The sequence below is a fragment of the Giraffa tippelskirchi genome, chromosome 7 (genome assembly GCF_054371585.1).
Source record: "Giraffa tippelskirchi isolate mGirTip1 chromosome 7, T2T-mGirTip1v1.2.pri, whole genome shotgun sequence".
NCBI lineage: Eukaryota > Metazoa > Chordata > Mammalia > Artiodactyla > Giraffidae > Giraffa > Giraffa tippelskirchi.
Genome location: NC_137281.1, coordinates 74,734,938 through 74,747,198, shown reverse-complemented (window position 1 = coordinate 74,747,198; position 12,261 = coordinate 74,734,938). Strand labels below are relative to the sequence as shown.

Below are 12,261 nucleotides of genomic sequence, written 5' to 3'. Positions count from 1 at the left end.
ATAATTCATTACAAATAATTCAGTTTCCATTTCTCCACAGATCAAAAAAAAAAAAAAAATCTATGAAGAGGTACATTATTCAAATGGGACATTTAAAATTTTTTTCATAGGAAAATAGGTTTACACGTTTGTCCCTAGTCAGCTAAAATTATTATCTCCCTACTTTAAAACAAATCCCAGAATGTCCAAAGATCTAAATCAGAGTACCCACACCACAGTACGACGTGGCAGTGTTCACAGGAATTCATTTTGTGTCTTATTCTACTGCAGTATTGGATTATCAGAAAGGCACATGGGTACATTGTTCGGAACAGTTTTGGTCTTGAAAAAAAAAATCACACGTTTATAAGCAGTGATCTCAATCATGTTTAGAAACAAAAATACTAAACAGATTCATTTCCTAATCCAGGTGATATAGAACCCGAGAGATTTCTGCAGGCACTTCACTTCCCGTAGAATTTCTTGTTCAGCAGGTATATGAGAAGGTTTACATTCACTTTAACCTTATCAAACATTTTCATCACAGCGACGCCTTCATACTGCATCTGAAGTAAATCCTGAAATTGTAAGGAACACTAATCACAGCTTCAGCTTGACGTTTCCCACATTTAAGATACATTCTAGAAGAATTTGTTGACAAAAATAAGATTCAATTGACCTAAGGATCTTGGTGGGGAATCTTATCCTTCAGTGTGCATCAGAATCACCTGCTTTATTAATAAAACACAGGCCAGTTAAAACAGATTGCTGGGCCCCATCCCCAGGAACCTCTGATTCTGGAGCTCTGGGGTAGGGCCCAAGAACTGGCATTTTAACACGTTCCCAAGGGGCGATGATACTGTTGGTTTGGGTGCCATAGTCTGAGAATCACTCATCTCAATGAAAGAAAACAGATTTTTAGGATTGATAAGGACTATATGAGAGAAAACCAACACCGTTAACATTAGATATATAATTACAAGTTTAATTGAAAAACTCAAGACACAGATGTGACAGCAAGATGAGGTATATCCTGTAGAAGAGCCAGTGTTTTCTAAAGTGAGAGTGAGACAACTCCCTGGGGAGCAAAAAGAATATTAGAAACTCTTTATTTTTTTCCCCTCATTCCTTAAGCATTCACATTTTCTGTGTGTTTTATAAAATAAATTTTGAGTAAAGTGCCAAGTGCATGTATACTTTACAAATAAATATGTAGAAATGGGAAGAAATGATCTATTTATTGGTGAAAATTGTGAGACTGACATTTGGAGACCAATGGACAAAGCAACTCCTCCTGATCTAGACAGACTACTTCTGTTCCTGTATTCTGTTCCTCATTGTCGAGTAAGTTTATCACTCTGTGTTTCATCACTGCTGTATGAACAAAGAAAAATTAATAAAGTTTCCTTCATTTACAAATTAATAATTGGGTCACTCCAGTCACACACATGAGACTAAGCAGTAGCATTTTATAATAACACAGGACAGGGGGCCCTTCCCAAACAGAAGATATCATTCCTGAACTGCCCTAGGCTCCTACCCAGGTCTTGTTTTCCTGTTTCTAGTTCTGAAAACTTCTTGCTCCTTAATGATAAAACCTTGTGTCTACAACGAGCACGGCCACCTGCAGAAGTTGGAATCATCTTTGAGAGAACGTGGGGTCTTGCCAGCTTCCTACTCCACTTTCTCAATTATCTCCAAATGCACTCAACTAAAACCCCTCCATTATTTAGATACACTTCTGGGATGGAAATTCCACAGGGAAGTGACGTTCTTTCATCAAGAATGCTTTTGACTATTAAAGGGGGGTTAAGATTCACTTTTCCTTTGGGAAAGGCAACATCTGTTAAAGTCTCGTGGAAAAGAATGAAATCAACATGGTTCAGTTGAGAAGGAATCATGTACAGAGGGAAATTAGCTGGGCCCCCCATGTGGGGAACAGAGGAACTCTGATTGAACTTGTGGTTAAAGACCATATTTTAGTTTTAGCTCCACTATTTGCTATAAGATTGCAACAGCATATAACCTTGCTGAAGTTCTGTTTTTTGTGCATAAACTGGGGTTGACACTGCCAGCTCCACAGGTGTGTTACTGGGTAGATGGGATCAAGGAGTCTGCAAACCCTTTGTAAGCCACTCTTGTCTGGTCAGGATCAACTGGAATTCTGAGACAGGCAGCGGAGCAGAGCAATGAAGGGTTTGGACACCAGGGGCCCCTTCCATAACATGCTTTCTGAACCTCAGTTCTTCACCTGGGAAAAGAGTGCCAAGCCTGCAGCCCTCCATAAACGCCGGCCATCATCTGTATAAGCAGAACGCCTTCATGTAAGTCATGCCTTCCTGTTATGTTCATGGCTGCAGGATATAATCTTTACGAACTGAGGAAAGAGTGGGTTGAAGAGAATCTAGACACATAAAGTTGGAAGGAATCTCCCTTTGTCTCTTTAGAAACAAAGCCCTTGACTCACACTAAAGACCTGGCCATCATATTTCTCTTTCGTAAAATTCACTTCATACTAGAACTGTCTAAAAGCCATACATGACAAGACGTCTGACTTTGTGTCTGACACTCATTTTATACAGGGCCGGCTCTGTGGGCATTCGATTTGTACACAGTCCCCTGATTAGACAAAGGGCCTTGCACTTAAAGTTCTGCTGTCACCATCTTGAAATTCTCACCAATTTTGAGTAAGGAGCTCTGCATTTTCATTTTGCACTGAGCCCTGAAAATTACATAACTGGTCCTGATGATATACACGAATGACTGAAAAAATCTGGAGCATATTAGCCATCTGCAGACAGCTCAGGAGTAACATTTGACAACTGTATGTCTAAGTGAAGGGCGTGAACAGCTAATCCTACTATGGAACTTTAACAAAGGGACAAGTGAAGCTGGGTGTTTGCACCCGTGTTAGAAGGAAGTCCTGTGGAATTCCCAAGGCCTCTCGAAACAGGTGTCTCCTGGTCACTGGTGATTCATCTGTTCAGTAGATGTTGACTGGCCTTGGGTCATTTCCTTCTTGGCAATCCATGATATATCTTTGCTTTAGAGAAGAATCACTAACCAAAGCACATCACTGCATTCTTTTCTCTTCCTCAATTTATCTAAGTGTTCCATGGAGTAAGTCAAGACTTTCAGTTAAATTTTTAAATGGATACATTTAGTGACATTTAAAATACATTAGAAAACTGTTTATTTAAGTATACTTTTCAAAATACATAATATCTTCAATGTTCTCCAATTTACTCCATTATCTCAATGTCTTTATCAAACCATTTAGCTTTTTTTTTTCTTTCTTTTGTTCATTAAGCTTACAAGGAATGCCAGACAGAACAGAAGGGCCCTGGTATTTTACCCCATGGATTAGGGGTGGGGGTCTAACTTCCTTGATCTCAGCCACAGGTCAGGCAGGCAGCAAGCCTAGAATTTAGACCATTCCCAGTGGTTTATCATGATGATTCATGTAGATACATGCAGAATATCTGGGAACCATTTTACAAGTAGTTTGGGGCCCAAGTAAATAGAGGTTATTTCCATTTAAAACCTCATACAAAAAAGAAAACTCAATCACATCTCTAAACTGATCCTGTGCTAAGCATTAAGAAGCTGCTGCTGCTGCTGCTGCTGCTGCTGCTAAGTTGCTTCAGTCGTGTCCGACTCTGTGCGACCCCATAGACGGCAGCCCACCAGGCTCCGCCGTCCCTGGGATTCTCCAGGCAAGAATACTGGAGTGGATTGCCATTTCCTTCTCCAGTGCATGAAAGGGAAAAGTGAAAGTGAAGTCGCTCAGTCGTGTCCGACTCTTAGCAACCCCATGGACTATAGCCCACCAGGCTCCTCCGTCCATGGGATTTTCCAGGCAAGAGTACTGGAGTGGGGTGCCATTGCCTTCTCCGATTAAGAAGCTAGAGTAGATAAATGTTTGCTGCAAACACCCTCCACTTTTTCTTTTTCTTTTGGTGGCACAAACTATTTTCTCAGTTTCTATTCAAGCATATTTGGCTTAAATGTGATTCTTATTTAAAAAAATAGCAATAATTCGGACCACAAACCTCACTTTTCTATTTATAGCCATCTGTTTTGCACAATGTTTTTCTTTCTTGTGATCCCAAAGAATTAACAAAGAAATTTAAGAAACTGATATAAAAATAATTCTAGGAAGGAGAAAGAAAAGGAGAAATGAGATCCAGAAAGTTCCAATCCTGGGTATATGTTATCTTAGAAATGCAATTTCCTAAGAAAAAGAAAGTTTCCAGCCTTTAATCAATAGCTGTTGTTTATATTATTCTTTTCTCTAAGTTTCAAAATGAAAACATGGCTTAGAAAAACTCAATGCTATGGTTTACCATTTAAAAGCAGTTTAAGTTCCAATAAGTTGAAGAACCATAGCTTTAAAAAAATCACCAATACTTAAAGACAGGCAAATAACGGTGGTATTGGTCTACAGCTAAATGCCATTGTTTGTCATGAAGAATGCAAGCAAGGGAAGCCAAGAATAAGCCCCATTATAAAACTCCTCCCAGTCTGCAGGAACTTCAGCTTACCTGAATATTGAGCTGAACCTTCTCCATCTCAACACCCAGGAATTTTGATCTGACATCGAAGATACCCACATCTTCAGTAGATGAGATATCAAATGTAACATTTTTAAACCTAGTGAAGAAAGGACCATTCACACATGTGGAACTGCAAATACATGCTTAAAGCTGAAACGAATGGAATCCTCAGTCAACCTCCTCAGTGAACAGCCTGCTGGGAAAACCCCAAGTAAGTTACCCCAAATCTCCCATCATCTTTTCCTGACTTGGCTCACAGAAACTAGGTTTGATGGCTCCTGTGGAGACCTGTAGCCCACAGAGCACTGAAGTAGGTGCTTTGTTACAAAAGAAAGGCAAAATATGACCCTAGGTCTTAAAGAGCGTAAGATACAGTTGAAATTATATGAGATTCACAGAACTGTAAGTGTTGACTTGTAGGGCTGACAGGACAGTAGTTGTTTAGATGATTACTTTTATGGCAACTTCAAAGGAGAAGAAGCGTTTTCTCTGAGTTGGTCTGAGTCACAGAGAAGGTAGGATGGGATAAACGGAAGGGAAGCCAGGCCTTAGAGGAAGCAGGAGTTATGGAGGAGCACACGCGATGAGTCTGGCTTCCCACAATGGGAAAGGGAGTGATGGAGCATAAGAATCTAGTTCTTTAAAAACAGTGACCTCAAGAGCGTCTGGTGTGGGGCCTGGGAGGAGAGTTTCTCTTGCACTTCTAATACACACAGTAACAGCACACAGCTGGAGTGGCTCTGACCCAGGCAAGGCACCATCTGTGGCTTTCAAATTAGAAAGGTCCTGTGTTTTTTTTTTTAATATTTATTTTTATTTATTTGGTTGCATAGGGTCTTAGTTGTGGCATGTGGGATCTAGTTCCCTGACCAGGGATTGAACCCAGGCACCCTGTAATGGGAGTGCAGAGTCTTAACCACTGGACCACCAGGGAATTCTCAGAAAGGTCCTGTTTTGCAACTGTAAATAACTCTCACTGAGCAAGGCCAAAGGTCAGACTTTTTTTTTTGATTCAACATATTTGTTTATGCCCAGCTACTTGTCTTCTTCAGTTATGGAAGGGGGGATGTTGGGCAATGTGGCAGGAGACATATCCTTGCCTTTTACAAAAGGAACTGATAGAAATAAAAGCTGAATTCTGTGGTCTTTCCTAGGCTTGAAACCCTCTGAGGCTGGGGATGGGGGTGTTTGGCTCAGTCTGGGTCCCTACAGGTCCTAGCACAGTGCAAGGTGTCCCAGAGCACGCAGAACGTTACTGCTGAATGAATGAGGGCCCTGGGTCATTCAAAGCCACATCGCTCCAGCTCCCTGTCTGCCTTTAACAAAATTAATCTATTGTTTTCCGAGCTAGGCAGCAATGGTTTCTAACTTGTCTTCAAACCCAAGGAAATACAAATTGATAGAAATAGTAAACCATTTGCTTTGAAAGCAGGAAGAAAATAACACACTGAGTAAAATGTCCATTTTTTTAAATCCCACTTTCTTAAAAAGACAAAGCAAATAATCTACTTTTGAAAGTGCTTTGGAAAGGCAGCCTTTCATTCTCACCGCTATGACTCAGTACGTTTGGAGGGAAAGGCGAGGCTGGCAAATCCCCACACGCTGGCTAAGCCACGGGAAACTCAACCTCTCGATCAGTGCCAGGCCTGGTGGGAAGCCCAGAGATTACAATACATGTGTTTTCTCCTGTCATCTGAAATCAAGGGGAAGCCCTGATAGACCAAGAGAAGCTTTCTTCAAAGGCCACAGGAAGCTGAATTATTGTGAGTCAGATTTGATGTGCACAATGAGAGGGGGCGTGTGTTCTGTGCAGATTCCGGGTGCCACTCACTGGTTTGCCTGAAGATCGTCTATGTCCAGGAGGACACCCTTCTCCTGCAGCTTTGCAGCTGTGTACCGCACCGGCTTCGCCCGCTTCATCCCTCTGGGTTCTCCTTTTCCATCAAGTTTAATTGATCTCCGAGTATTTCTGGCAACATAAGAACAAACCATCTGCCATGAAGGTGGCAAACTCAGATGTTCCTGGCAGCGAAACGGCCAGGAAAGCACACCCCTGTCCACCCCTGGCCTCCAGGTATGGAACCTGGGCAACTTTATATTGTGTGATCGTCAGTGACAACCATCCCTGCACAGTGAAATCTCCTACTGAGCTGTTTAAGGAAAAGCTATTTTCAATGTGACTCAAGTTTGAATTACAGGCTAATATGCTTCATAACACTTATACTCTGTGTCTCAGGCATCATATTGGACCACATGGCTCCATTAAGTCATTTTGCAAGCAGCTGAGGTGCCGTGAAATGAACTGTGTACATACTCCTAAGGGAAGGTATCATTAAAAGTGTTTAGTTTATTTAACAAACACTAGATGGCCATCCCTGTTCCAAGTGCTTTCTAAATACTGCCTTACATTACAAAATTAACCTTTCCATTGTGTTCCAAAATAAATTCCCCTGTTCCACAGTATTCCATTTAGCTCTCATTACAACATGTGTGAGGCTGGTACACCCAAATCCCACTTAAAGATGAGAAAATTGAGACTTCAGAGAACACTGGATTGGTTCAAGATCACACAGTGTAAGAGAGAAGCCCAATCTATCTCACTTGACTGCAGAATTTGTAAAATGCCTTGCTGTAGATGCAGTAAATATGTAAAGAAAATGTCTTACAACCTTATTTTTACTATATATTAGCTTGACCAACTTTCTTCCTCACAGGAATAGCATAAAAGTAATTTAAAGACTGCAAACGAATTAAAATTCAGAACTAGTGGGGTCCAGATAAATGAGGTTTAAATTTGGTTATATTCCTCCATCAAATCTTCAATGATTAATGCAGTTGACTTTTCCGTACAGCATTTTTTAATGTCAATTTGACTACAAATATTACATAAAAATAATGAATTACATATTTAAATGGTAATTAAAATTTGATTAGTATTGACCTTAGTCTAATGATAAGAATAATTATGAGCAAAGAATACTCATTAAAATTGGCTATTCTGTGGGAAAAAAAAACAAACTATGATGTGTGTGCTAATGGGTAATAGAGAACTGACAAATTTTGTCTTTTGTGTCAATATGACTTTTAAAAACCAGTAAGCAATTAAAAATCACTAAGCTGCACTGTACAATAGCAAGTATCTGGCTTTAAACATTATCAAGCATATAAATACTGTTTACTGTAAATATCCCCAAGGGTAGCTTTTTTTTTTTTTTAATAATAGTGTTTAAAAGACACCTTTGACTAAAAAAGAAGGAATAATCAAAGTGCTTCCCCAAGTGTTTAAAGTTACTTGATTGAAACATAACAGGGTAAAACTAACTTTAATGCCAATGTTAATAGAGAATTAACACTCTTCTAAATTCACTCCTGACTTCTTAGCTCACAATGGCAAATCATAAAATTGAGATTATAGTTTCCGGTTATGTAATAAATCAAAGTTTGCTACCAAACCCAACCTGAACAGCCCAGTATTGTATATGAATTGATACCTCGTATAAATCATGACATTACAGAAGAATATGATTTCAACTTACTTTCTTTTTAAGTTGTCTAAACAAGTCTTTATGTAAGTGTCATAATAATTAATTTGCTCTTCAAAAAATGCTGCCTTCTTGTTAAGTGCATTGAGCGTCTGCTGAAGTTTTTCCAATTCAGCTTTCCGAAGCTTACGATGGATTCTTTGATTTCGAATATCCTAAGGTAACAAGGAAAGGCCATGGTATGAGATTTAAGCAGGAGTTTGCTTTATAATATTGCCCCTTTGAGACAAGAAGAATACCTAGTACTAAAATCACTCTTTGTGACTGTTACAATAGTTTGGGCTTCCCTGGTGGCACAATAGTAATGAATCTGCCTGCCAATGCAAGAGATTCAGGTTAACACCCCTAGAAAAGGAAATGGCAACCAATCCAATGGGTAGAGGGGTCCGGTGGGCTACAGTCCATGGGGTTGTAAAGAGTCAGATATGACTTAGTGACTAAACAACAATAACAGTGTATTTTAGTCACTTCATTTTAAACTCTCAGCACCCAAATGTTCCCTTTTTTTTTTTTTTTTTAAATATCTCTTTTATTTTATTTATTTGGCTGCTCCAGGTCTTAGTTGTGGCATGTGAACTCTTAGTTGTGGCACGTGGGATCTAGTTCCCTGACCAGGGATCAAACCCAGGCCCCCTGCACTGGGAGCATGGAGTCTTAACCACTAGACCACTAGGGAAGTCCCCAAATGTTCCCTTTTTACTTTAGAACTGGGAGTGTCCATATTTTACTTTGAGATGTAAGGTTGATGGAAAAGCAAAGAAGCAATTTTAGAGTAAGTATACAATTAATCTAAGGAGATCTAGTGTTTTAAAAAGTGTACAAGCCAAGACTTTAGCAGGAGACAATTTCTTCAGAATGTTTTGAATTATATATACTTTGAAGAGTGCTTTATCCTGAAAAGTATTGTGTTTCATCGTTACATTCATTTTCTTTTCTTTTTTTCCTTAGCTGTCCTGTGGGCTTGTGGATCTTAGTTTCCCAACCAGGGATGGAACCCTGGCCCTCAGCAGTGAAAGTTCAGAGTCCTCACCACCAGACCACCAGGGAAGTCCCCGTTTGTGAAATAAATTTTTTAAAAATATACTTTTTAATCTGAAAAATTGTTCCCAGCATTTGCAAAAACAATAACTGGGGTCTCAAGACTGACTGAACAAATTCAACATGGATAACTATTAGTTGGATTTAAATAGTTCCTAGAACTTGAAGTTGATCAAGCTGTTTATAGCTTGCGAGAGACACGGTATAGTTAAACTTACCAACATACAATTCTTTTTTTTTGTAATTCTAATTGGTAAATTAAGAACATGTTTAAGAAAATGGTGCCAGTTTATTATTATTTTTCCTTTGTGGGCAAATTAAAAACCATTCCTTTTAAATAAAAATTCTTCTTAAGTACAGTCTTTGAGGGGATACCTTCATGATAGTTTTTTTTCTTTCTCTAAGACAAAAGCCTCAATTTCTCTACTGTACATTCCCTAAGAGAAGTATTTTCCAACCGAGAGTTACAGAAAAAGGCACTACTTCCCTTGAGTCACTCAGGCTGGGCGGAATAAGCCTATTGCCAGTACTGGCCATAACTTTCCATGGAAAAATAAAGCTGAGTGCACTTCCCTTCCAGAAGTTAATTCTTTTTTTTTCTGATCATGTAACTGTCCTTAACCTCCAGATCCATTTTAGTTTGCATGTTTGGACAAAAGAAAAAAAAATTTTTTTTTAACCCAAAATATATACTTCCTTATCCTTGGCAAACAGATCTAGCCTTTTCCTGTGATGTTTCCTTGCACTAATTTGATATCCTTTTCTCAGGAAGTTTCTCAACTGTAAAAATATGGGATGAGAAAACAGAAACTAACTTTGAAGTCTGAACTGCATTCAGGCTAAACTACCTAGAGACAAATTCTCAGGGCCATGGAGGCACCATCTCAGTGACAACTTGAGTTATTACTCAAGAGAGAACTCTCCTAGAAGTGTCACTTTTAAAATTAGTAGGGTATTGTTTAAAGCAATAGATGAAACTCATCTATTATGTTTCCTAAGCATTGATGTCTGGTATGTTTTAACTCTTCTGACAACTTGGGGAAGTTGCGCCTGAAGGCTCAGCTCAGTGTCCTCAGCTGGGTCCAACTCTTCGCACCTCTACAGACTGTAGCCTCCAGGCTGCTCTGTCCATAGGGGTTTCAAAGCAAGAATACTCGATTGGGTTGCCATTTCCTCCTCCAGGGGATCTTCCCGACCCAGGGAGTGAATCTGTATCTCCTGCGTTTCCTGCATTGGCAGGCAGATTCTTTACCAGTGGGCCACCTGGGAAGCCCCTTAATTGGGGGAGTTGTGGTCATTCTCTATTAAAATCATCAACTGCTTTGAAACCTTAAAAAATCTGTAATATTGAGGAGGACAGGAACCATATAATATGAATTCTTCATGTCACCTACTGAGTCCCAGCGTATGAGCAATGATTAGCACACGTCTACACAAAGCAGAAAGAATACTCTTCCCCACAACCTTGGCAATCTTATTGAGAATGTCTTGGTATTTGTTTTTGGATGACACGTGTCCAGTCTGTTCCAATGTCCGAAGATTCCTCTGGATTTTCCTCTTCTTCTGCTCGAGGGGCAGCTGTGCATCTTCAACCATAGACTGGCCCTGCTTCATGTCTTCGGGAGTCCTGGAATCTAAAACCGCACGGTTCACCATGTCTGAGGCATGATCTGTCTCCTGGAAAGGGAACAGCAAGATGTTGATTTATCTCACAGGTTCAGAAGCTGCACAAGGTAAACCAATATCAAAATGAAAGAGGTCCTCAAGCCAAGGTCACGATATGTTCCTCAGAGGTTTTGTTGCAGGTCTTTGGGAAGGAATTACTTTGTTTTCCCGAAAAACAGAGCAGTGGTGGCAGGCCTACCCTGAGCAAAATTCTAAATCGTTATTTTATGGTTAATGTGACAAGTTATCTTAGTAACAGACATATTACAAGGGATAACCAGCATTTTATAATTCCCTGGATAGAAGGATTTCAATGTTGGATAGGATAGTCCAGTTGAGAAAATTAAAACTAGATTATCCATTAAAACGTGGCCATGAGAACCCTGAACATCCAGAACCCAGTTAAACACTCACACACGAGCCATATTTACAGACATTCATAAGCCGTGAAGGCAGCCAGAGACCTTTGTCCTGGTAAGGCAATCATTCTCGAACTATGAACTCTGAAAAATCTGCAGGGTTTCTTTGAACCAAAGAAATTAAGAGTATGCTAGCACAAAATATGTTTCCAAATAAATGATGAGTAAATGAATGAATCAAAACAGTTTGGATAGTTTGTTTAAAAAAACTATACAAGAGACTAGTGATCTTCACATGTCACTGAACTATAAAATTGATTGACACAGTAGACAGGGTCTAAGACTATAAATGTTATTACACACAGGAAAGACAGATCAACCTTAAGGACACAGTAACAGTAAGCCAGGTCAGTAGTAAACAACAGCAGTAGCAACCAATGCTGTTGAGAACTTAGTATGTATCAGATATTTTTCTACCCACTTAACATGTTTTAACTGAATTGCTCCTGAATTGGGTACTATTATTATTCTTCCCATTTTACAGTTGAGGAAACTGAGGCATAGAAATATTTCTAGGTGCCTAGCATTACACAGCTAGGAGGTATAGAGCTACATTTGATTTTGAAAGTCTGCACTGTTAGTGACTATGCTACATTTTGAGGGAAAGAAAAAATTCTTAATAAAATATTAAGAGTTAAAATTCTCATACTCAGTATTATATTCTACCCACTTTGGTTATATATACTTTTATTAAAAACCATGACATAACAATTTCTTCACAACCAATTAAATTAAGATTGATTCAGGAAAATCATGTGTAAGCCAGCTCAAGTTCAAAAAATTACAAAAGTGCAACGAGGTAACTAAATAGATAATCTTGTTAGTGTTTGTTTAGGGAGTGGCAATTATTGAAACTAAAGCAATAAAACTGAAATTAATTCAGAACTACATAATGATACATTTTAAAGGACACTGATAAAAGTTTAATGCAAGATTGTTATGAAACTTGATTTACACCAGGATAATGGTGCTCTGATCTAATGGACTCAAGATGTTGGCTTCCGAAGCATTTGAAAAACAGTTTTAATGAGTAAGACACTTGTTCATTTCTTCAAGTCGGCA

General features: G+C 39.1%; 1 protein-coding gene across 14 annotated transcripts in view; it reads right to left on the bottom strand.

The window, feature by feature from the left end:
- Positions 1–342: 342 nt before the first annotated feature.
- The window catches only part of IQGAP2 (IQ motif containing GTPase activating protein 2), a 307,037-nt gene continuing 295,118 nt past the window's right edge, over positions 343–12,261 (bottom strand). For 9 of the 14 annotated variants that reach the window (XM_081505895.1, XM_081505899.1, XM_081505900.1 and 6 more), the window contains 5 exons: positions 10,580–10,792; positions 8,072–8,232; positions 6,367–6,504; positions 4,524–4,632; positions 343–557 (listed from right to left, as the gene is read on the bottom strand). In XM_081505895.1, the coding sequence (XP_081362021.1) occupies positions 444–557; positions 4,524–4,632; positions 6,367–6,504; positions 8,072–8,232; positions 10,580–10,792 (735 nt within the window). In that variant the 3' untranslated portion in view covers positions 343–443. Of the gene's footprint in view, positions 558–1,198; positions 1,354–4,523; positions 4,633–6,366; positions 6,505–8,071; positions 8,233–10,576; positions 10,793–12,261 lie in introns of those variants that run through there. The other 5 variants (XM_081505894.1, XM_081505898.1, XM_081505902.1 and 2 more) reach the window with 3 other exon arrangements.